This window comes from Oncorhynchus keta, chromosome 22, assembly GCF_023373465.1.
Source record: "Oncorhynchus keta strain PuntledgeMale-10-30-2019 chromosome 22, Oket_V2, whole genome shotgun sequence".
NCBI lineage: Eukaryota > Metazoa > Chordata > Actinopteri > Salmoniformes > Salmonidae > Oncorhynchus > Oncorhynchus keta.
In genome coordinates, this window is record NC_068442.1 from 35,876,327 (window position 1) to 35,902,983 (window position 26,657).

The 26,657-nt window shown below is 43.7% G+C and overlaps 1 protein-coding gene across 7 annotated transcripts in view; it reads left to right on the forward strand.

The window, feature by feature from the left end:
* Positions 1-26,657, forward strand: part of LOC118373937 (protein strawberry notch homolog 2-like) — a 128,382-nt gene that overhangs the window by 84,076 nt on the left and 17,649 nt on the right. For 4 of the 7 annotated variants that reach the window (XM_052475093.1, XM_052475094.1, XM_052475092.1 and 1 more), the window contains 16 exons: positions 3,403-3,561; positions 4,561-4,644; positions 5,714-5,822; positions 6,050-6,210; positions 6,533-6,666; positions 6,949-7,039; positions 7,163-7,306; positions 7,595-7,712; positions 7,954-8,059; positions 8,242-8,395; positions 10,319-10,495; positions 11,060-11,157; positions 11,788-11,870; positions 12,192-12,380; positions 13,160-13,281; positions 13,456-13,587. In XM_052475093.1, the coding sequence (XP_052331053.1) occupies positions 3,403-3,561; positions 4,561-4,644; positions 5,714-5,822; positions 6,050-6,210; positions 6,533-6,666; positions 6,949-7,039; positions 7,163-7,306; positions 7,595-7,712; positions 7,954-8,059; positions 8,242-8,395; positions 10,319-10,495; positions 11,060-11,157; positions 11,788-11,870; positions 12,192-12,380; positions 13,160-13,281; positions 13,456-13,587 (2,061 nt within the window). The remainder of the gene's footprint in view (positions 1-3,402; positions 3,562-4,560; positions 4,645-5,713; positions 5,823-6,049; positions 6,211-6,532; positions 6,667-6,948; positions 7,040-7,162; positions 7,307-7,594; positions 7,713-7,953; positions 8,060-8,241; positions 8,396-10,318; positions 10,496-11,059; positions 11,158-11,787; positions 11,871-12,191; positions 12,381-13,159; positions 13,282-13,455; positions 13,588-26,657) is intronic. The other 3 variants (XM_052475095.1, XM_052475096.1, XM_052475097.1) reach the window with 3 other exon arrangements.

Genomic DNA, 26,657 nt, shown 5'->3' on the forward strand with positions numbered 1-26,657 from the left:
CACACGCATGAGATGTGCATGCACGGACACACACCACTCACTCTCTCACACACACACGCATGAGATGTGCATGCATGGACACACACCACTCACGCATTCACAGATTTCTCCATGTTTCCCATCGCTCGCTTGCTCACTCTGCCATGTTTTGTCCTGTGAGGATTAGGAGCCAGGCAGTCTGTGGCTGTTGTTGGCCAGATTACCATCAGTGCAGTTGGAATTCAGGCCTTATCTCTGCCTCACAGAACATCATCTTAGTTGCAGCCCCAGCCGCATCGCTGCGGGAACAAATAGTGCTTTACCAGTCACACTTGCCTTGCTTCACATTTATTAAGAAAAATACATTCCAGTCTGCTCGGGTTATTCTCTCTCCCTCTCCTCTCGCTCTCTCTGTGAGTGGAGATTAGTGGAGCTGGGGGTCCAATTGGTTGGTGATTTTAGAGAAGAACGACCTTGGCCATGATGTTTGATGTTTGGGTAGGGGGCTGTTACTGTTTGTTCATAATCAAAGCTCTTATCCTGGCTCTGGGAGGGAAAGGCTGCCGTCTCATCTTTGCTTTGATGATAAGGTTCGTCCTCTCAGAGCAAGAGGGTTGGAGAGCAAGAGGGTTGGAGAGCAAGAGGGTTGGAGTGGTGGGGAAAAGGACATCATTATTTCTGATATCTGACAGTTCATGACCATATCAATTTGTTAATCGATAAACAAAATGTCTAAAGTATAAAGTGGTATGTGCATGTTACATCGTCTGGTCTTTTTGTGGTGAGTCTAATTGTAGTTAAGAGCCGTAATGAAGGGTGCCTAGTTTCTAGTGTAAGAGAGTATGAAGCCCTTCCTTATGTTCACTGTAGGACGGAATTCATCACTAAGCTTGTGTTACCACTGTAGGAACTGCTGGCAGTTGGGGGGAAGGGTGTAGTATATGTCTGCCTCTGGTTACATTTTGTTCCTCCTTGTTTACTAATCACTCTTCTGCCGCAACAGCCACGTTTCTTGGAATGGTGGTGGGAGGGGCACTGGTGGAGGAATGGAGGGGGGAGAGTTTCCAGGGATCGTCTCGGCTTCTCTTCCTCATTTCTCTTCTGTAACACACAAAAAATGCAGCTGTTCCATTTTAGCTGGCCACAGGCACACAACTTCAAGAGGCTGCTTTCAGAGCTCAAGTCTGATCTTGCCCTAGCAGAGCTAACACATGCACAAGTGCACACACACAACCAGGAGTGTAATCGGAGCGCTTCCAGTAAACACTGATTAGCCGAGTGCTGTGCCCTTGTGAAACCTCTCTTTAGGAGCTCTTTCTTAAGTCACATTCATATCACACACACAACCAACCGCACCACTTATCCTGCTCCTCTGACCTTGTAAACACACACACAGACCCTGGGTTCCCCTAGAGCTGCTATCCTGCCTATTAAAGTCCCTGTCCTGTCCTCGCTGGTCGGTTGTGAAACCTCCCAGCCTGGGGTGTGTACGTACATTACATGACCAAAAGTATGTGGACAGACCTGCTCGTCGAACATCTCACTCTAAAATCATGGCCATTAATATGGAGTTGGTCCCCCCTTCGCTGCTATAACAGTCTCCACTCTTCTGGAAAGGCTTTCCACTAGAAGTTGGAACATTGCTGTGGGGACTTCTTTCCGAGCATTAGTGAGGTCAGGCACTGATGTTGGGCGCTTAGACCTGGTTCGCTGTCGGCGTTCCAATTCATCCTTAAGGTGTAAGCTCTTTGTACTTCTGGCAGGCCAGGCGCCTGCAGGCTGGCTTCGGTCGTCAATTGAATGGCGTTTCCTCCAATACATTGGTGCAGCTGGCTTCTGTGTTAAGCGAGCAAATGTTAAGGAGCGTGGTTTGGTGGGTCATATTTCGGAGGACGCATGACTCGACTTTCGCCTCTCCCGGGCCCGTTGGGGAGTTGCAGCGATGAGACAGGATCGCAATTGGATATCACGATATTGGGGAGAAAAAGGTGGTAAAGTACAAAATGAAACAGTTGACCGGAGCAGCTCTAGCAGGGCAGAAATGTTATAAACTGACTTGTTGGAAAGGACGCATCCTGTGATGGTGCCATGTTGAAAGTCACTGAACTCTTCAGTAAGGCCATTCTACTGTCAATGTTTGTCTGTGGAGATTGCATGGCTTTGTGCTCGATTTTATACACCTGTCAGCAACGGGTGTGGCCGAAATAGCCGAATCCACTAATTTGAAGGGGAGCCACATAGTTTTGTATATATAGTGTATGTTCTGTAGTATGTAGAGTGTAGTCACTCTGGCTAGGCCCCTTCTTCCTACATAATCTAGTAATGTACACAGCACGACTGTACCGTGGAAAATGTTTCAGTAACAGCTTGTGTGACGAGCATGTTTTATTCTTTATTAGGCTCCATTTTGAGTGTATTGCTCTGCTGTAGGATCTTACTGTGCTGGACAGGGTGTCCTACCTGCTGTCCCTAGTCAGTCCTTTGATATTAGATCCTGTTTTATTCCAGGGTGTATATCTGTTTTAGGCTGCTGGGTCATCTGTGGTTGGAGCCCCTGCTCCTGTTATGCAACGCTGGGCTAAGTTGATGCATTGGCCTCTGGGTGGTTCCACTGAATTGAAGTGTGGGGGTGTGGGAGCCTCTACCAATGACCGACCAGCTAGTCATACTGTGGGAACACTATACACATAGTTACCAACTCTTGTATTTAAGCACACACTCACACATACAGTACATTAACCCATACAAATACATTTACGAGCACACGTGTGTATTACATCACCACATACACACACTCTTTCTCTCACGCACACACACACCATGTTGGGTACTAGACATGGCATCTCCTCCATGGGGCTTGTCTCTCTCTCCCTCTCTCTGGGTCCATGTCTCAGGGGGTGCCTGTGGGAGGTAGTTAGTGAACATGGCAAATGGAGCCACTACAATATGAATGGAGAGGGTCTGGAAGGCAGCCATGCCTGAAATGAGAGACACAGACGCTCCACACACACATTCACATCTGTCTAATTAGGCTATGCTCTCCAGAGAGAGTGGTATGTTGGCTGAGGACCAGGCCTAGTGTGTCGTCATGTCCCTCCTCTGTATGAGAAGTACAACTGCTCTGTTATGCTTGTAGAATAAGATTTAGGTCAAATTTGTTGTCACAAAATCATCATGCATAATATCTTATATTGCATAATGAATATTCAGAACATACTGGAAGCAGTTTGATTGTAGTGTGTGCTCTTTGGCATTGGATATTTTTTGTAATAACAATGGTTAACAGGGTACTATAAACCAAGGAATAATCCCACAGTACAAAGATAAACAACTGTCCTTATAAGGTGCCAGCAGCACTAACTTGATCCAGAAAGGAGAGAATGAACTAACATATATTGTCTGTTGTCCTGTCTCTGTTTCCAGAACCTGTCCTGCATCGATGACCTCTCCAACTCTCTGTTCTCCTCTCCGGCCGACTCGCTGTCAGACTACACCGATGCCCAGGCCTTCATCACCACAGATAACCTGGCCCACGTGCCCACGATATGGGACATAAACACACCAGCACAGAGCCAGCTGGAGGTGAGGGGACCTGACTACGTACACACACACACACTCAAACACAGAAATAAACACGTCAGAAAACACACAAAGCCGTTTTCTTTTTCTCACACAAAACATCGAAAACATGCATAACTGCCTTCAGAAAGTATTCACACCCCTCGACATATTCCACATTTTCTTGTTACAGCCTGAATTCAAAATGTATTAATGACAAAGTGAAAACATGTTTTTAGACAACAACAAAAATATTGGTTTTCAAATGCATTGAAAATGAAATACAGAAATATGTCATTTACACAAGGATTCACACCTCTGGGTCAATACTTTGTAAAAGCGCCTTTGGCAGCATTACAGCTGTGAGTCTTTCTGTGTCTCTAGGAACTTTACACACATGGATTGTGCAACATTCACCCATTATTATTTTCAAAATTCTTCAAGCTCTGTCAAATTGGTGTCAAGTTGGTTGTTGATCACTGCAAGACAACCATGTTCACATCTTGGGATAGATTTTCAAGTAGATTTAAGTCAAAACTGTACCTCGGCCACTCAGGAACATTCACTGTCAACAAATTGTGGGAAAGTAAAGGGGTGTGAATACTTTCTGACGGCACTGTACCTGCTTTACCACACACTACTACCTAGATAACTAACACCACTATGCTCATACCCACGCATACACACTCACTCTTAACACTAAACAGCAATTCTCAAATTCACATCATGTGCAGTTGGTAAGTGTTGCCTCTAGGGGTCAGATATGTTTACAACCCATCTCGGTAAAGAGAGCATGGTAGCAAATTAACTCAGAAATGGGAACGTTTGAGTCTTTGTATTTTTCCTATAGGTTCTGTTATTATTTGATCCTTTATCTAGCTGGCAGTCACGGACAAGATCACTCTCTCTCATGTTGTGTTTCCAGATGTTCCCACATGTTCATGACATACAGTCACTCTCCACTCAGTGTGACTGGTATCTTTTCATTAGTTTGTGTTTGTGTTTTGTTTGTTCTCCCTGCAGCTGAATGCCAACAGGTTTCAGGATTTGAACAGTTTGGAGGATATCGCTGCCATTATCAGCACCCCACCTTTGGGAGGATACCAGGTAGCCTCAACCCTTCAAATCTAATCAGACCTAAATTTGTCAAGTGACTGACTGAGGGCCCCGTTTTGACAGGCATAAGAATGTGGAGGTGGAGCCAACACTGACTGCATCATTTTAAATATGCTGCACTAAATTCAAAATGAGTTTGGCATAAATGTTATTTGTAATTTTTTTTACCCCCCTTTTCGATCATGTCTCATCGCTGCAACTCCCCGACAGGCTCGGGAGTCGAAGGTGGAGTCATGCGTCCTCCAAAGCACTGTGCTCAGTAACACCCGCCAGTTTAACCCGGAAGCCAGCCGCACCAATGTGTCGGAGGAAACACTGTTCAACTGGCGACTGGGATCAGTCTGCAGGCACCCGGCCCGCCACAAGGAGTCGCTAGAGTGCGATGAGCCAAGTAAAGACCCACCCGCCAAACCCTCCCCTAACCCAGACGGAGCTGGGCCAATTGTGCGCAGTCCTATGGCACTCCCCACCATGGCCGGTTGTGGCACAGCCCGGGAATGAACCCGGGTCTGTAGTAACGCATCTGGCATGCAGTGCAGTGCGATGCAGTGCCTTAGATCGCTGCCCCACTCAGGAGGCCCCGGCATAAATGTTTTAATTCGAGTGAATTGTTGCTGTATTTTTGCGGACTTTCCAAAAACAGGTTTTGAAATAATATATTGAGTAAAGCAGCCGGTTTTGGTAACTTCTTTGTCGAAATGAATCTTCCTGTGAGGCGTTGCTGTTCGGAGTCCTTCCGAAACACTGAAGGCTAATGATCTGATGTCTAATCAGGCTTCCATTGACATTAATGAATTAACCTTATTAGGTTAATTATGTCCAATTAGCAGTCACCCTGTAACCATCCACAAATATTTTGATTGTTCATTTCACCTCACATGTATCTTGTCCAGTAGGTTGAGGATATTTTACTAACATCTCTTCCTCATCTGCACCGATCTGAAAAGAAAACAGGGGCATTTGCTTTTCACCTGTCCAGTTGTATCATACCAGTGTAGATGGCGAGGAGACCAGTAATGGACAGGATATTAACTAAATGACCTGTGTCCCCTTGCTTCAGCAGACTCAGAGAAACCAGACTCCGGCAGAAGAGGAGGCAGAGGAGGAGGAGGAAGAGACAGAGGAGCTGGGACATGTAGACACCTACGCTGACTACAAACCATCCAAATGTACGCTGCCCTACACTACTATCAAGACACAACCTATTTATCCTGTTTTATTTCCTTTGTGGAAGGAATTATTATTTTGCAGTAGTAATATTTTTCTGTGGTATTACTACACATAGTTTCCTCATAATAAAATAATAATACCATCTGATACTGGTAGTTAATCAGTGAGGGACTGAGTAAGGTTTTGTCTGTCCATTCAATCTTTTAACTATTTTGTCCTTCCTCAGCCACCATAGGGATCTCCCACCCAGACATAGTGGTGGAGACCAACACGTTGTCCAGCGTCCCTCCACCTGACATCACCTACACTCTGTCCATTCCTGACTCCACCATCAACTGTGGCCTGCTCTCTGCCCTGCAGCTGGAGGCCATCATATACGCATGCCAGGTAACACACCATTCTATTACCTCTGACCCCTGACCTCACACATCTGGTCTGACAGGAACAATTTTGTTCTTGGGAACTACAGTATGTGGGTCATGCAAAAAAGGGTAGAGTATACATTGGTTTTAAACACCTGTTTCTGCTGTATTACCTACTTCAGCTGTGCTTTTGATATCTTTCTATGTAAGACGTTTGTTCGATGGGATGCTGTTGTATTAATTGCCGGTCTTCATAAGAGTGTCTACTAGATGACTAGAATGCAAAGTGTTAGTGTTTCTACTTGCGTGGACACATGAGGGACGCTGTGCTCCCTGTGTGCTCCCAGCAACACGAGGTAATTCTGCAGAACAACCAGAGAGCAGGCTTCCTGATAGGAGACGGGGCCGGAGTAGGGAAAGGCCGCACAGTGGCTGGCATCATCCTGGAGAATTACCTAAAGGGAAGGAAGAAAGCGCTATGGTAAGACACTAGATACTCCACCCAATGCATTACCCAGCCTAGCTCTGTTTCTCCTAACCTAATAGGTTTCTCCTACCAATACGTAGGAGCGGGTCTCCCTGTCTAACAGATTTAGATGTAATGGTTTTGATTGTAAAACGTTAGTTGTAATGGATATTGCTTCAGGAAGGGGCCTTTGTGACCTGTGTTAGAAACTTACTACAAACTATAAAACAAACCTATTCAGTTGTGCTCCACGGTTGTTTTGTAAAGATGCACTCGTTCTCCTCTTTCCCCACACAGGTTTAGTGTATCCAATGACCTGAAATACGACGCAGAGAGAGATCTGAAAGACATAGATGCTCCCACCATTCCTGTGCATGCCTTAAACAAGGTGAGTGTTTAAGGAAAAGCAAACCACACTCCAGATCAATATTTCTTCTCAATCATTCATATCCATCAGATGTACCTAATGTCTTTCCCTGGCGAAACATGTGATTATGTTATTTCCCTGTAGATAAAGTATGGAGACACAGCTACCTCAGAAGGAGTCCTGTTTGCGACATACTCTGCACTGATCGGGGAGAGCCAAGCAGGTGGGCAGCACCGCACCAGACTCAAGCAGATCCTGGACTGGTGCAAGCCCGGCTTTGATGGAGTTGTATCCTTGTATACTACATTATCACCTTGCTCAATGACCAGCATTACCTGAAAAATCTAGCTGGCCATTTTAGAAGAATGGAAGTACTGCATCTGTTATCCGCTAACACGGACTAACCCCAAACCCTAAAATGTGAACATACTTGATCAATAGTTTGGATGATATTGCCACTTCTGTCAGTTCTAGCATGGCATCAAGCCCAGTAACTAGTGATAGGAGAGCATACATCACTCAATGTTTACAGTTCATTTTGTAGCTGCAGTACTTTGTCCTTGACGATGTTCCTAGATTGTGTTTGACGAATGCCACAAGGCCAAGAATGCTACGTCCACCAAGATGGGCAAGGCCGTGCTGGACCTGCAGCACAACCTGCCGCTGGCAAGGGTGGTTTACGCCAGTGCCACAGGTGGGCCTTTCTCACACTGTACCTGAACCTCTGTCTTCTCTTTCACTATCGCTCCTTCTCACAATACCTGTACTTTAGGACTGTTTGTCCTCTGTGTTTCCCTTTCTCAATCTTATTCAGACTGTATTTGTCTTCCCTCTTCCTCTCTCTCCCTGTCTCTTCGCTACTCTCTACTCCACCCGCTCTCGCTCTTTCTCTCTCTGTATCAACATCTCACCCCTGCTTCTTTGTCTCCCTCTAGGTGCCTCTGAGCCAAAGAACATGATCTATATGAGCCGCCTGGGGATCTGGGGCGAGGGTACGCCCTTCAAGACCTTTGACGACTTCCTGCACGCCATCGAGAAGAGGTCTGACCTTATTCCACACGTCATTTACCTGATTTCTGTCACCTGTATCATATTATTCAAATGTTTATGATTATCTGTTATGAGAATGACATCTCGTAATGTTGTGGTTACCAGACCAGTCCTGGCTTCCAGGATTCAGCATCGCTGACAGGGCGCCTGTGGCTTTGATTTTTGATTGACAGGGGTGTAGGCGCGATGGAGATTGTTGCCATGGACATGAAGGTGAGTGGGATGTACATCGCCCGGCAGCTGAGCTTCTCAGGGGTGTCCTTCCGCATTGAGGAGATCGGTCTGGACGACGACTTCAAACTGGTCTACAACAAAGCTGCCAAACTGGTAAGACTGACTTGATAGTGTGTGCGTGTTGATTTCATTTATTTGCTAAGTTTATTTGGATAACGACATTGCAGAACAAAAACATTACTCTTAGAAGTGAGAAGTGATGCATTGCAGCGTTGATACGTTTGAAAACAGAAGTCAAGACATGACACAAACGTCATTGAAATGAAAGCTGGAAGAGGTGGCGACCCGCACACTGTTCTAAAAAGAGAGATAAATCCAAAACTGAGGCTGAAATGCAAAAAAAACAATGTTTTAGTAGGACATCATGGTGCATAAATCATTTATACTGTGTAGGAAAGTGCATAAATAAGAGGTGAAAACAAAATAGAAAAGTTTTGGCATCAAGCCATCATCAGTGTGACTGGTGGATGGCAGGCAGCTTTGCCCCAGTGATGTACTGGGCCGTACGCACTACCCTCTGTAGGGCCTTGCAGTCAGAGGCCGAGCAGTTGCCGTACCAGGCAGTGATGCTCTCGATGTTGCAGCTGTAGAACCTTTAAAGGATCTCAGGACCCATGCCAGATCTTTTTAGTTTCCTGAGGGGGAATAGGCTTTGTTGTGCCCTCCTCAAAACTGTCTTGGTGTTTGGACCATTCTAGTTTGTTGTTGACGTGGACACCAAGGAACTTGAAGCTCTCAACCTGCTCCACTACAGCCTCGTCGATGAGAATGGGGGCGTGCTTGGTCCTCCTTTTCCTGTAGTCCACAATCATCTCCTTAGGCTTGGTTACGTTGAGGCATAGGTTGTTATTCTGGCACCACCCGGCAAGGTCTCTTAACCACCTCCCTATAGGCTGTCTCGTCGTTGTCGTCTGCAAACTTAATGATGGTGTTGGAGTCGTTCCTGGCCATGCAGGCACAACCGCATGGTCAGGCATGCAGGAGATTGTCTGTATGTTGTAACGGTTTTGACTTGAGGTTATTATTTATAGGGGTGCCAGGTAGGTTGTGCCTACCAGAGAAAACATTGGTTTCTCCTTTTAGTTTGGGTGGGAATGAGTCCCATCTGGTCCGTCAAGTCTACACCAATACAAAGGACTTATGTAAAAGTCAGGATGGAAATAAACATTTCATAAACCCTTAAAACATCGGAAAGAACTTCAAAAACAACTATATTCTGTTGCGTGGGTTGTATTAGCAACAACAATGATTACACACACACATATATAATAATATCACAATGAGTTCTGGTTCCTCCAGAAATGTCCTGTACCTCGGGCCTAAAAAGAGTCCAGCCCGGTAAAGGAGTTCAGTGAACTCAAGTGACTTTTGTCACGCGATGTTTGTCCGTTCATTCAGTGTAGCGTAAACCCAGTACTAAACATACAATCAATATAACAATTACTTTACCACAGAACTTTAAAGCGGATCAACTCTTAATTAAGTCCTCAACTACAACTAACTACATAAATCACAGTATACATCACATCCAAACAAATGAAATACCGTATACAAAAAGGTGGTAGTCAGTCGGTCAGTCAGACAATCCAATCCGCCAATAGATCTCCAGCGGAGAAAGGCCACGAAGAACGGAGAGGTGTAGTCCAGGGACGCAAAGAGTGGATCCGATCCTGGGTAAACTCTCTTAAGCTACAAAACACACGTTTAACGGCAACAAAACAAACGGAATAGAGAAGCTTCGGAACTGAGGGTTGAACACATCCTCATGCACGTCTCCATCACAACCCCACTTTTGCGCAGCTGATGCTGGCTATTTAATTGGGAATGAAAGGGAAAGCGCCCTATTGGAAGGAGCTGCACTGAGACGGTTCAGAAAAATTCAGGGCCGTCACAATGTGTATGTAGAAAGTTGTCAGATTTTTGTAAAGTGCAAGATTACAATACTACCCTGTTAGGGTAAGATAACTAGCTTGTAAAGAGCAAGGAGACTGACCTATATATGTTTGTCCTTCTCAGTGGGCGGAGGCGCTGGCCGTGTTCATGCGTGCAGCGGACGCGCTGTGTCTGGTCAGCAGGAAGTCCCTGTGGGGTCAGTTCTGGTCTTCCCACCAGCGCTTCTTCAAATACCTCTGCATCGCCGCCAAGGTTCGCTGCCTGGTGGAGCTGGCCAAGAAAGAACTGAAAGCTGGCAAGGTGAGACTGACCAGCATTTATGTTAATTTATTCAGCCTTTATTTTTTCATTCATTTTTAAGATAACAATTCTTGGCCCCCTTTAAATCTGTACTCAGCCTCTGGTTGACTTCCAAGAGGTTAGGAGTCACCATAAAGCATAACTTGGTATCCTAGGTGACCTCCCTGAGGCCAAGGGTCAATGGCTTTAAATTCAGCCATCAATGGTTTCAAATTATCAATACATTTAATATAAGGCTCACTCTGACCCTAGTGCTCTTGACAACGTTGATTAAAGGTTTTTATCAGAGGCCCGGAACACTTGGAGAACAAACAGATAAGCAAGAGTTTGTTTGTCTATTAAACCTTTAAATATAGATGTCTTATCATGGTGATTCAGCATTTTCCACACCGGAGTGTCATTTAGATGGGAATCTCTGGCCAAGAGGCATTATTACAATTATCCAAGCATTTGATTGGACAAAGAAAATCATAAAGGAAATAGAGCCATGTTTTAATGTTTTTTCCAGGTTGGTATGTTTTAGTGTGACGCTCTGCTCATGTATCTTGTTTCTCCCCTTCCCAGTGCATCGTGATTGGTCTACAGTCCACAGGAGAGGCCCGAACCAGAGAGGTCCTGGATGAGAACGATGGGCACTTGGACAGATTCGTATCTGCAGCAGAGTAAGTGTGATTCTGTGCCCGTGGCTCTCTGGGTAAGTATAGTATTAGAGCAAATAGATTTTTGGCTCAGCCCTGATTCAACTCTCACACACACCACCACAGCTTCCATCTAGTGTAACCGGGGCTTTCCAGCCTGACGTGCCTGTGGTTGTCATACAAATAATTTGTTTGTTGCCGGGTGAATGACCACTTCCTGGTTAGAAAGCACTCCATTTGTCACTCTCCAGCTGCAGTCAAAGGTTCAGTCTGAACCCTTCAATTTTCTTCTTCAGTACACACTATCTGAGGGTATATGGTGAATCTGCCCTTAGACACTGATCCACAGTCAGTTAAGTTGTTTCCCCGCTAATGGTTAAGGACTAGGATTTGGGGAGGGTAAGCTGATCCCAGAACTATTCCTGCAATCAAGTTAAACCGGGAGCATACCTCTGTGTCAGACTGGAAATAACGCTGTGTGTCTGCCTGCCTGGACCATCTGAACCTGGGAGACATGAAATGCATATGATGAGGCCAATCAGAGCGTGTCACTCATCTCTATAACCTGTCAGAACTGTCTTTTCTTTTTCTGTCAGCCTTCCACAGTGTCAGATTGAGAAGATAACATGTGTATGTCTGGTCTTTTCTCCTCAGGGGTGTGTTCAAAGCTCTGGTACAGAAACACTTTCCCTCCGAGAAGCAGAGGAGAGAGAAGGCACGTGGAAACAAGAGAAAACGTACGTTAACTAAAATAGTAAAAACTCTGGGTTCCTCTGGTGAGGTGTTTGTTCTGTCTGGTCCAAATAAAACTTTGGACTGAGTCCAAAGGTGGGCACTGCCCCCATCGCCACTGTACTCAGCAGCACTGCCTTGTTAACAAGTCCAGGGGAGAACCCTGGAATGATAATAATAACAACTCTATTTGTGACCAGATCTCTCAATGGGGGCTTATGTCAAATTTAATTGACTTCCAATCCAGTCAGTCTCAGTATGTATTATTCAGGTAAAGCCACTGAGCCACAGTCTAAATTAGCTCATGTGTGTTTTCTGTCCACTAGGTAAGCCCAGGGGCCGGCAGCCCAAATTCCCAAAGCACACCATGGTTCATCTGGGGGGTGTGATCAACATCAGTGACGACAGCAGCACGGACACGGACGGCATGGACACCGACTCCAACTCCTCGCCAGACTCCCTGATGGACAATAACGATGACGTCATCTTCGTCCAGCACACCAGCTGTCACACAGGTACTAGATTTCGACTCTCCTTTTAGCAATATTTTTGAATTGGTTCAGACCAAAAATTATCCACAGGTAAAAATATACACTGCGTGTACAAACTATTAAGAACACCTGCTCTTTCCATGACATAGACTGACCCAGCTGAAAGCTATGATCCCTTATTGATGTCACCTGTTAAATCCACTTCAGTGTAGATGAAGGGGAGGAGACAGGTTAAAAAAGCATTTAGACATGGGTTGTGTATGTGTGTGCCATTGACGGAGAATGGGCAAGACAAAATATTTAAGTGCCTTTGAACAGTATATGGTAGTAGGTGCCATGCGCACCTTTTTGAGTGTGTCAAGATCTGCAATGCTGCTGGGTCTCCCGTATGTATCAAGAATGGTCCACCACCCAAAGGACATCCAGCCAACTTCACACAACTGTGGGAAGCATTGGAGTCAACATGGGCCAGCATCCCTGTTGAAAGCTTTCAACACGTTGAGGCTCTTCTGAGGGCAAAAGGGGGTGCAAATCAATATTAGGAAGGTGTTCCTAATGTTTTGTATACTCTGTATGTTATGCAATGCACACCTTGTGTTGAAGTCTAGGCAATAATTTAAGACAAAGAAAATGACAATGAAGGAACAGATGCATTTTAGATCCACTGTACTCTCTCACACACACAGACAGTAAAAGCACTTAGCAGACATTTGGGGACATATTACCGTGCTCGCTCCCTTTATGGCTGACTCTGTTAACAGTCGTTAACATGCCTCTGTCTGGGGTTGGTTGGGTTCCTAAAGCCAGTATAGAGAAGATGAAGCAGAGCCTCCTGAACAAGATCGCTGACCTGGGAAAGGAACTACCTCTGAACACTCTGGATGAGCTCATTGACCAGTTTGGAGGACCAGAGATGGTATCGGAGGTACGTACACCTCTGTTACCGGGCTGGGCAGGTGCCACATAACCTTATGTCAGAGAGTACATATCAGACAAATCAGACAAATGTGAGATGAGAACCGGTATGTTTCCTGTTTAGAGATTTGTGATTGATTGTTAAATTTTGCTCTGAGGCACTAATTGACGACCTATGTTGTAGATGACGGGTCGTAAGGGTCGCGTGGTGCGGCGTCCTGACGGAAGCGTGCGCTACGAGTCGCGTGCAGAGCAGAGCCATACCATAGACCACATCAACCTCAAGGAGAAGGACCGCTTCATGTGTGGAGAGAAGGTGAGACACTGGACACTAGAACCATTCTACATGTGAGCCGAAGGATCTCACTCAAACTGTGTTTGTTTGTTCTTGCTTAGAAAATCATGATCCTGTGACACTATGTTCTGACGGGATGTGATGGCATTATTCTATGTTCTGACGGGATGTGATGGCATTATTCTATGTTCTGACGGGATGTGATGGCATTATTCTATGTTCTGACGGGATGTGATGGCATTATTCTATGTTCTGACGGGATGTGATGGCATTATTCTATGTTCTGACGGGATGTGATGGCATTATTCTATGTTCTGACGGGATGTGATGGCATTATTCTATGTTCTGACGGGATGTGATGGCATTATTCTATGTTCTGACTGGATATGATGGCATTATTCTATGTTCTGACGGGATGTGATGGCATTATTCTATGTTCTGACGGGATGTGATGGCATTATTCTATGTTCTGACGGGATGTGATGGCATTATTCTATGTTCTGACTGGATGTGATGGCATTATTCTATGTTCTGACGGGATGTGATGGCATTATTCTATGTTCTGACTGGATATGATGGCATTATTCTATGTTCTGACGGGATGTGATGGCATTATTCTATGTTCTGACGGGATGTGATGGCATTATTCTATGTTCTGACGGGATGTGATGGCATTATTCTATGTTCTGACGGGATGTGATGGCATTATTCTATGTTCTGACGGGATGTGATGGCATTATTCTATGTTCTGACTGGATGTGATGGCATTATTCTATGTTCTGACGGGATGTGATGGCATTATTCTATGTTCTGACGGGATGTGATGGCATTATTCTATGTTCTGACTGGATATGATGGCATTATTCTATGTTCTGACGGGATGTGATGGCATTATTCTATGTTCTGACTGGATATGATGGCATTATTCTATGTTCTGACGGGATGTGATGGCATTATTCTATGTTCTGACGGGATGTGATGGCATTATTCTATGTTCTGACGGGATGTGATGGCATTATTCTATGTTCTGACCGGACGTGATGGCATTATTCTATGTTCTGACGGGATGTGATGGCATTATTCTATGTTCTGACCAGACGTGATGGCATTATTCTATGTTCTGACCCGATGTGATGGCATTATTCTATGTTCTGACCCGATGTGATGGCATTATTCTATGTTCTGACGGGATGTGATGGCATTATTCTATGTTCTGACCCGATGTGATGGCATTATTCTATGTTCTGACCCGATGTGATGGCATTATTCTATGTTCTGACGGGATGTGATGGCATTATTCTATGTTCTGACCCGATGTGATGGCATTATTCTATGTTCTGACGGGATGTGATGGCATTATTCTATGTTCTGACGGGATGTGATGGCATTATTCTATGTTCTGACCGGACGTGATGGCATTATTCTATGTTCTGACGGGATGTGATGGCATTATTCTATGTTCTGACGGGATGTAATGGCATTATTCTATGTTCTGACGGGATGTGATGGCATTATTCTATGTTCTGACCGGACGTGATGGCATTATTCTATGTTCTGACGGGATGTGATGGCATTATTCTATATTCTGACCGGACGTGATGGCATTATTCTATGTTCTGACCCGATGTGATGGCATTATTCTATGTTCTGACGGGATGTGATGGCATTATTCTATGTTCTGACGGGATGTGATGGCATTATTCTATGTTCTGACCGGATGTGATGGCATTATTCTATGTTCTGACGGGATGTGATGGCATTATTCTATGTGATGGCATTATTCTATGTTCTGACGGGATGTGATGGCATTATTCTATGTTCTGACGGGATGTGATGGCATTATTCTATGTTCTGACGGGATGTGATGGCATTATTCTATGTTCTGACGGGATGTGATGGCATTATTCTATGTTCTGACCGGACGTGATGGCATTATTCTATGTTCTGACGGGATGTGATGGCATTATTCTATGTTCTGACGGGATGTGATGGCATTATTCTATGTTCTGACGGGATGTGATGGCATTATTCTATGTTCTGACTGGATATGATGGCATTATTCTATGTTCTGACGGGATGTGATGGCATTATTCTATGTTCTGACGGGATATGATGGCATTATTCTATGTTCTGACGGGATGTGATGGCATTATTCTATGTTCTGACGGGATGTGATGGCATTATTCTATGTTCTGACGGGATGTGATGGCATTATTCTATGTTCTGACGGGATGTGATGGCATTATTCTATGTTCTGACGGGATGTGATGGCATTATTCTATGTTCTGACTGGATATGATGGCATTATTCTATGTTCTGACGGGATGTGATGGCATTATTCTATGTTCTGACGGGATGTGATGGCATTATTCTATGTTCTGACTGGATATGATGGCATTATTCTATGTTCTGACGGGATGTGATGGCATTATTCTATGTTCTGACTGGATATGATGGCATTATTCTATGTTCTGACGGGATGTGATGGCATTATTCTATGTTCTGACGGGATGTGATGGCATTATTCTATGTTCTGACGGGATGTGATGGCATTATTCTATGTTCTGACCGTTCTGGACGGGATGTGATGGCATTATTCTATGTTCTGACGGGATGTGATGGCATTATTCTATGTTCTGACCAGACGTGATGGCATTATTCTATGTTCTGACCCGATGTGATGGCATTATTCTATGTTCTGACCCGATGTGATGGCATTATTCTATGTTCTGACGGGATGTGATGGCATTATTCTATGTTCTGACCCGATGTGATGGCATTATTCTATGTTCTGACCCGATGTGATGGCATTATTCTATGTTCTGACTGGATATGATGGCATTATTCTATGTTCTGACCCGATGTGATGGCATTATTCTATGTTCTGACGGGATGTGATGGCATTATTCTATGTTCTGACGGGATGTGATGGCATTATTCTATGTTCTGACCGGACGTGATGGCATTATTCTATGTTCTGACGGGATGTGATGGCATTATTCTATGTTCTGACGGGATGTAATGGCATTATTCTATGTTCTGACGGGATGTGATGGCATTATTCTATGTTCTGACCGGACGTGATGGCATTATTCTATGTTCTGACGGGATGTGATGGCATTATTCTATGTTCTGACCGGACGTGATGGCATTATTCTATGTTCTGACCCGATGTGATGCCATTATTCTATGTTCTGACGGGATGTGATGGCATTATTCTATGTTCTGACGGGATGTGATGGCATTATTCTATGTTCTGACCGGATGTGATGGCATTATTCTATGTTCTGACGGGATGTGATGGCATTATTCTATGTTCTGACCGGACGTGATGGCATTATTCTATGTTCTGACCGGGATGTGATGGCATTATTCTATGTTCTGACGGGATGTGATGGCATTATTCTATGTTCTGACCGGACGTGATGGCATTATTCTATGTTCTGACGGGATGTGATGGCATTATTCTATGTTCTGACCGGACGTGATGGCATTATTCTATGTTCTGACGGGATGTGATGGCATTATTCTATGTTCTGACCCGATGTGATGGCATTATTCTATGTTCTGACTGGATATGATGGCATTATTCTATGTTCTGACGGGATGTGATGGCATTATTCTATGTTCTGACGGGATGTGATGGCATTATTCTATGTTCTGACGGGATGTGATGGCATTATTCTATGTTCTGACGGGATGTGATGGCATTATTCTATGTTCTGACGGGATGTGATGGCATTATTCTATGTTCTGACTGGATGTGATGGCATTATTCTATGTTCTGACGGGATGTGATGGCATTATTCTATGTTCTGACGGGATATGATGGCATTATTCTATGTTCTGACGGGATGTGATGGCATTATTCTATGTTCTGACGGGATGTGATGGCATTATTCTATGTTCTGACGGGATGTGATGGCATTATTCTATGTTCTGACGGGATGTGATGGCATTATTCTATGTTCTGACGGGATGTGATGGCATTATTCTATGTTCTGACTGGATGTGATGGCATTATTCTATGTTCTGACGGGATGTGATGGCATTATTCTATGTTCTGACGGGATGTGATGGCATTATTCTATGTTCTGACTGGATATGATGGCATTATTCTATGTTCTGACGGGATGTGATGGCATTATTCTATGTTCTGACTGGATATGATGGCATTATTCTATGTTCTGACGGGATGTGATGGCATTATTCTATGTTCTGACGGGATGTGATGGCATTATTCTATGTTCTGACGGGATGTGATGGCATTATTCTATGTTCTGACCGGACGTGATGGCATTATTCTATGTTCTGACGGGATGTGATGGCATTATTCTATGTTCTGACTGGACGTGATGGCATTATTCTATGTTCTGACGGGATGTGATGGCATTATTCTATGTTCTGACCCGATGTGATGGCATTATTCTATGTTCTGACGGGATGTGATGGCATTATTCTATGTTCTGACGGGATGTGATGGCATTATTCTATGTTCTGACGGGATGTGATGGCATTATTCTATGTTCTGACGGGATGTGATGGCATTATTCTATGTTCTGACCCGATGTGATGGCATTATTCTATGTTCTGACGGGATGTGATGGCATTATTCTATGTTCTGACGGGATGTGATGGCATTATTCTATGTTCTGACCGGACGTGATGGCATTATTCTATGTTCTGACGGGATGTGATGGCATTATTCTATGTTCTGACGGGATGTGATGGCATTATTCTATGTTCTGACGGGATGTGATGGCATTATTCTATGTTCTGACCGGACGTGATGGCATTATTCTATGTTCTGACGGGATGTGATGGCATTATTCTATGTTCTGACCGGACGTGATGGCATTATTCTATGTTCTGACGGGATGTGATGGCATTATTCTATGTTCTGACGGGATGTGATGGCATTATTCTATGTTCTGACGGGATGTGATGGCATTATTCTATGTTCTGACCGGACGTGATGGCATTATTCTATGTTCTGACGGGATGTGATGGCATTATTCTATGTTCTGACGGATGTGATGGCATTATTCTATGTTCTGACGGGATGTGATGGCATTATTCTATGTTCTGACGGGATGTGATGGCATTATTCTATGTTCTGACCGGACGTGATGGCATTATTCTATGTTCTGACGGGATGTGATGGCATTATTCTATGTTCTGACCGGACGTGATGGCATTATTCTATGTTCTGACGGGATGTGATGGCATTATTCTATGTTCTGACGGGATGTGATGGCATTATTCTATGTTCTGACCCGATGTGATGGCATTATTCTATGTTCTGACGGGATGTGATGGCATTATTCTATGTTCTGACGGGATGTGATGGCATTATTCTATGTTCTGACGGGATGTGATGGCATTATTCTATGTTCTGACCAGACGTGATGGCATTATTCTATGTTCTGACCCGATGTGATGGCATTATTCTATGTTCTGACCCGATGTGATGGCATTATTCTATGTTCTGACCCGATGTGATGGCATTATTCTATGTTCTGACCCGATGTGATGGCATTATTCTATGTTCTGACGGGATGTGATGGCATTATTCTATGTTCTGACCCGATGTGATGGCATTATTCTATGTTCTGACCCGATGTGATGGCATTATTCTATGTTCTGACGGGATGTGATGGCATTATTCTATGTTCTGACCCGATGTGATGGCATTATTCTATGTTCTGACGGGATGTGATGGCATTATTCTATGTTCTGACGGGATGTGATGGCATTATTCTATGTTCTGACCGGACGTGATGGCATTATTCTATGTTCTGACGGGATGTGATGGCATTATTCTATGTTCTGACGGGATGTAATGGCATTATTCTATGTTCTGACGGGATGTGATGGCATTATTCTATGTTCTGACCGGACGTGATGGCATTATTCTATGTTCTGACGGGATGTGATGGCATTATTCTATATTCTGACCGGACGTGATGGCATTATTCTATGTTCTGACCCGATGTGATGCCATTATTCTATGTTCTGACGGGATGTGATGGCATTATTCTATGTTCTGACGGGATGTGATGGCATTATTCTATGTTCTGACCGGACGTGATGGCATTATTCTATGTTCTGACGGGATGTGATGGCATTATTCTATGTTCTGACCGGACGTGATGGCATTATTCTATGTTCTGACGGGATGTGATGGCATTATTCTATGTTCTGACCGGATGTGATGGCATTATTCTATGTTCTGACCCGGGATGTGATGGCATTATTCTATGTTCTGACGGGATGTGATGGCATTATTCTATGTTCTGACCGGATGTGATGGCATTATTCTATGTTCTGACGGGATGTGATGGCATTATTCTATGTTCTGACGGGATGTGATGGCATTATTCTATGTTCTGACCGGGATGTGATGGCATTATTCTATGTTCTGACGGGATGTGATGGCATTATTCTATGTTCTGACCGGGATGTGATGGCATTATTCTATGTTCTGACGGGATGTGATGGCATTATTCTATGTTCTGACGGGATGTGATGGCATTATTCTATGTTCTGACGGGATGATGGCATTATTCTATGTTCTGACGGGATGTGATGGCATTATTCTATGTTCTGACCCGATGTGATGGCATTATTCTATGTTCTGACCCGATGTGATGGCATTATTCTATGTTCTGACCCGATGTGATGGCATTATTCTATGTTCTGACCGGGATGTGATGGCATTATTCTATGTTCTGGATGTGATGGCATTATTCTATGTTCTGACGGGATGTGATGGCATTATTCTATGTTCTGACGGGATGTGATGGCATTATTCTATGTTCTGACGGGATGTGATGGCATTATTCTATGTTCTGACGGGATGTGATGGCATTATTCTATGTTCTGACGGGATGTGATGGCATTATTCTATGTTCTGACGGGATGTGATGGCATTATTCTATGTTCTGACGGGATGTGATGGCATTATTCTATGTTCTGACCGGATGTGATGGCATTATTCTATGTTCTGACGGGATGTGATGGCATTATTCTATGTTCTGACGGATGTGATGGCATTATTCTATGTTCTGACGGGATGTGATGGCATTATTCTATGTTCTGACCGGACGTGATGGCATTATTCTATGTTCTGACGGGATGTGATGGCATTATTCTATGTTCTGACCGGATGTGATGGCATTATTCTATGTTCTGACGGGATGTGATGGCATTATTCTATGTTCTGACGGGATGTGATGGCATTATTCTATGTTCTGACGGGATGTGATGGCATTATTCTATGTTCTGACCGGACGTGATGGCATTATTCTATGTTCTGACGGGATGTGATGGCATTATTCTATGTTCTGACCGGATGTGATGGCATTATTCTATGTTCTGACGGGATGTGATGGCATTATTCTATGTTCTGACGGGATGTGATGGCATTATTCTATGTTCTGACCGGATGTGATGGCATTATTCTATGTTCTGACGGGATGTGATGGCATTATTCTATGTTCTGACCGGACGTGATGGCATTATTCTATGTTCTGACGGGATGTGATGGCATTATTCTATGTTCTGACGGGATGTGATGGCATTATTCTATGTTCTGACGGGATGTGATGGCATTATTCTATGTTCTGACTGGATATGATGGCATTATTCTATGTTCTGACGGGATGTGATGGCATTATTCTATGTTCTGACGGGATGTGATGGCATTATTCTATGTTCTGACGGGATGTGATGGCATTATTCTATGTTCTGACGGGATGTGATGGCATTATTCTATGTTCTGACGGGATGTGATGGATGTGATGGCATTATTCTATGTTCTGACGGGATGTGATGGCATTATTCTATGTTCTGACTGGATATGATGGCATTATTCTATGTTCTGGCTGGATGTGATGGCATTATTCTATGTTCTGACGGGATGTGATGGCATTATTCTATGTTCTGACTGGATATGATGGCATTATTCTATGTTCTGACGGGATGTGATGGCATTATTCTATGTTCTGACTGGATATGATGGCATTATTCTATGTTCTGACGGGATGTGATGGCATTATTCTATGTTCTGACGGGATGTGATGGCATTATTCTATGTTCTGACGGGATGTGATGGCATTATTCTATGTTCTGACCGGGATGTGATGGCATTATTCTATGTTCTGACGGGATGTGATGGCATTATTCTATGTTCTGACCAGACGTGATGGCATTATTCTATGTTCTGACCCGATGTGATGGCATTATTCTATGTTCTGACCCGATGTGATGGCATTATTCTATGTTCTGACGGGATGTGATGGCATTATTCTATGTTCTGACCCGATGTGATGGCATTATTCTATGTTCTGACCCGATGTGATGGCATTATTCTATGTTCTGACGGGATGTGATGGCATTATTCTATGTTCTGACCCGATGTGATGGCATTATTCTATGTTCTGACGGGATGTGATGGCATTATTCTATGTTCTGACGGGATGTGATGGCATTATTCTATGTTCTGACCGGACGTGATGGCATTATTCTATGTTCTGACGGGATGTGATGGCATTATTCTATGTTCTGACGGGATGTAATGGCATTATTCTATGTTCTGACGGGATGTGATGGCATTATTCTATGTTCTGACCGGACGTGATGGCATTATTCTATGTTCTGACGGGATGTGATGGCATTATTCTATATTCTGACCGGACGTGATGGCATTATTCTATGTTCTGACCCGATGTGATGCCATTATTCTATGTTCTGACGGGATGTGATGGCATTATTCTATGTTCTGACGGGATGTGATGGCATTATTCTATGTTCTGACCGGACGTGATGGCATTATTCTATGTTCTGACGGGATGTGATGGCATTATTCTATGTTCTGACCGGACGTGATGGCATTATTCTATGTTCTGACGGGATGTGATGGCATTATTCTATGTTCTGACGGGATGTGATGGCATTATTCTATGTTCTGACCGGACGTGATGGCATTATTCTATGTTCTGACGGGATGTGATGGCATTATTCTATGTTCTGACCGGACGTGATGGCATTATTCTATGTTCTGACGGGATGTGATGGCATTATTCTATGTTCTGACCCGATGTGATGGCATTATTCTATGTTCTGACTGGATATGATGGCATTATTCTATGTTCTGACGGGATGTGATGGCATTATTCTATGTTCTGACGGGATGTGATGGCATTATTCTATGTTCTGACGGGATGTGATGGCATTATTCTATGTTCTGACGGGATGTGATGGCATTATTCTATGTTCTGACGGGATGTGATGGCATTATTCTATGTTCTGACTGGATATGATGGCATTATTCTATGTTCTGACGGGATGTGATGGCATTATTCTATGTTCTGACGGGATATGATGGCATTATTCTATGTTCTGACGGGATGTGATGGCATTATTCTATGTTCTGACGGGATGTGATGGCATTATTCTATGTTCTGACGGGATGTGATGGCATTATTCTATGTTCTGACGGGATGTGATGGCATTATTCTATGTTCTGACGGGATGTGATGGCATTATTCTATGTTCTGACTGGATATGATGGCATTATTCTATGTTCTGACGGGATGTGATGGCATTATTCTATGTTCTGACGGGATGTGATGGCATTATTCTATGTTCTGACTGGATATGATGGCATTATTCTATGTTCTGACGGGATGTGATGGCATTATTCTATGTTCTGACTGGATATGATGGCATTATTCTATGTTCTGACGGGATGTGATGGCATTATTCTATGTTCTGACGGGATGTGATGGCATTATTCTATGTTCTGACGGGATGTGATGGCATTATTCTATGTTCTGACCGGACGTGATGGCATTATTCTATGTTCTGACGGGATGTGATGGCATTATTCTATGTTCTGACCAGACGTGATGGCATTATTCTATGTTCTGACCCGATGTGATGGCATTATTCTATGTTCTGACCCGATGTGATGGCATTATTCTATGTTCTGACGGGATGTGATGGCATTATTCTATGTTCTGACCCGATGTGATGGCATTATTCTATGTTCTGACCCGATGTGATGGCATTATTCTATGTTCTGACGGGATGTGATGGCATTATTCTATGTTCTGACCCGATGTGATGGCATTATTCTATGTTCTGACGGGATGTGATGGCATTATTCTATGTTCTGACGGGATGTGATGGCATTATTCTATGTTCTGACCGGACGTGATGGCATTATTCTATGTTCTGACGGGATGTGATGGCATTATTCTATGTTCTGACGGGATGTAATGGCATTATTCTATGTTCTGACGGGATGTGATGGCATTATTCTATGTTCTGACCGGACGTGATGGCATTATTCTATGTTCTGACGGGATGTGATGGCATTATTCTATATTCTGACCGGACGTGATGGCATTATTCTATGTTCTGACCCGATGTGATGCCATTATTCTATGTTCTGACGGGATGTGATGGCATTATTCTATGTTCTGACGGGATGTGATGGCATTATTCTATGTTCTGACCGGACGTGATGGCATTATTCTATGTTCTGACGGGATGTGATGGCATTATTCTATGTTCTGACCGGACGTGATGGCATTATTCTATGTTCTGACGGGATGTGATGGCATTATTCTATGTTCTGACGGGATGTGATGGCATTATTCTATGTTCTGACCGGACGTGATGGCATTATTCTATGTTCTGACGGGATGTGATGGCATTATTCTATGTTCTGACCGGACGTGATGGCATTATTCTATGTTCTGACGGGATGTGATGGCATTATTCTATGTTCTGACGGGATGTGATGGCATTATTCTATGTTCTGACCCGATGTGATGGCATTATTCTATGTTCTGACGGGATGTGATGGCATTATTCTATGTTCTGACGGGATGTGATGGCATTATTCTATGTTCTGACGGGATGTGATGGCATTATTCTATGTTCTGACCAGACGTGATGGCATTATTCTATGTTCTGACCCGATGTGATGGCATTATTCTATGTTCTGACCCGATGTGATGGCATTATTCTATGTTCTGACGGGATGTGATGGCATTATTCTATGTTCTGACCCGATGTGATGGCATTATTCTATGTTCTGACCCGATGTGATGGCATTATTCTATGTTCTGACGGGATGTGATGGCATTATTCTATGTTCTGACCCGATGTGATGGCATTATTCTATGTTCTGACCCGATGTGATGGCATTATTCTATGTTCTGACGGGATGTGATGGCATTATTCTATGTTCTGACCCGATGTGATGGCATTATTCTATGTTCTGACGGGATGTGATGGCATTATTCTATGTTCTGACGGGATGTGATGGCATTATTCTATGTTCTGACCGGACGTGATGGCATTATTCTATGTTCTGACGGGATGTGATGGCATTATTCTATGTTCTGACGGGATGTAATGGCATTATTCTATGTTCTGACGGGATGTGATGGCATTATTCTATGTTCTGACCGGACGTGATGGCATTATTCTATGTTCTGACGGGATGTGATGGCATTATTCTATATTCTGACCGGACGTGATGGCATTATTCTATGTTCTGACCCGATGTGATGCCATTATTCTATGTTCTGACGGGATGTGATGGCATTATTCTATGTTCTGACGGGATGTGATGGCATTATTCTATGTTCTGACCGGACGTGATGGCATTATTCTATGTTCTGACGGGATGTGATGGCATTATTCTATGTTCTGACCGGACGTGATGGCATTATTCTATGTTCTGACCCGATGTAATGGCATTATTCTATGTTCTGACCGGACGTGATGGCATTATTCTATGTTCTGACAGGATGTGATGGCATTATTCTATGTTCTGACCGGACGTGATGGCATTATTCTATGTTCTGACGGGATGTGATGGCATTATTCTATGTTCTGACCGGACGTGATGGCATTATTCTATGTTCTGACCGGACGTGATGGCATTATTCTATGTTCTGACGGGATGTGATGGCATTATTCTATGTTCTGACCGGACGTGATGGCATTATTCTATGTTCTGACGGGATGTGATGGCATTATTCTATGTTCTGACGGGATGTGATGGCATTATTCTATGTTCTGACGGGATGTGATGGCATTATTCTATGTTCTGACCGGATGTGATGGCATTATTCTATGTTCTGACCGGACGTGATGGCATTATTCTATGTTCTGACCCGATGTGATGGCATTATTCTATGTTCTGACGGGATGTGATGGCATTATTCTATGTTCTGACTGGATATGATGGCATTATTATATGTTCTGACGGGATGTGATGGCATTATTCTATGTTCTGACGGGATGTGATGGCATTATTCTATGTTCTGACGGGATGTGATGGCATTATTCTATGTTCTGACGGGATGTGATGGCATTATTCTATGTTCTGACGGGATGTGATGGCATTATTCTATGTTCTGACGGGATGTGATGGCATTATTCTATGTTCTGACCGGACGTGATGCCATTATTCTTTGTTCTGACCGGATGTGATGGCATTATTCTATGTTCTGACCCGATGTGATGGCGTTATTCTATGTTCTGACCCGATGTGATGGCGTTATTCTATGTTCTGACCGGATGTGATGGCGTTATTCTATGTTCTGACCCGATGTGATGGCATTATTCTATGTTCTGACGGGATGTGATGGCATTATTCTATGTTCTGAAGGGATATGATGGCATTATTCTATGTTCTGACCCGATGTGATGGCATTATTCTATGTTCTGACGGGATGTGATGGCATTATTCTATGTTCTGACCGGATGTGATGGCATTATTCTATGTTCTGAAGGGATATGATGGCATTATTCTATGTTCTGACCCGATGTGATGGCGTTATTCTATGTTCTGACCCGATGTGATGGCGTTATTCTATGTTCTGACCGGATGTGATGGCGTTATTCTATGTTCTGACCCGATGTGATGGCATTATTCTATGTTCTGACGGGATGTGATGGCATTATTCTATGTTCTGAAGGGATATGATGGCATTATTCTATGTTCTGACCCGATGTGATGGCATTATTCTATGTTCTGACGGGATGTGATGGCATTATTCTATGTT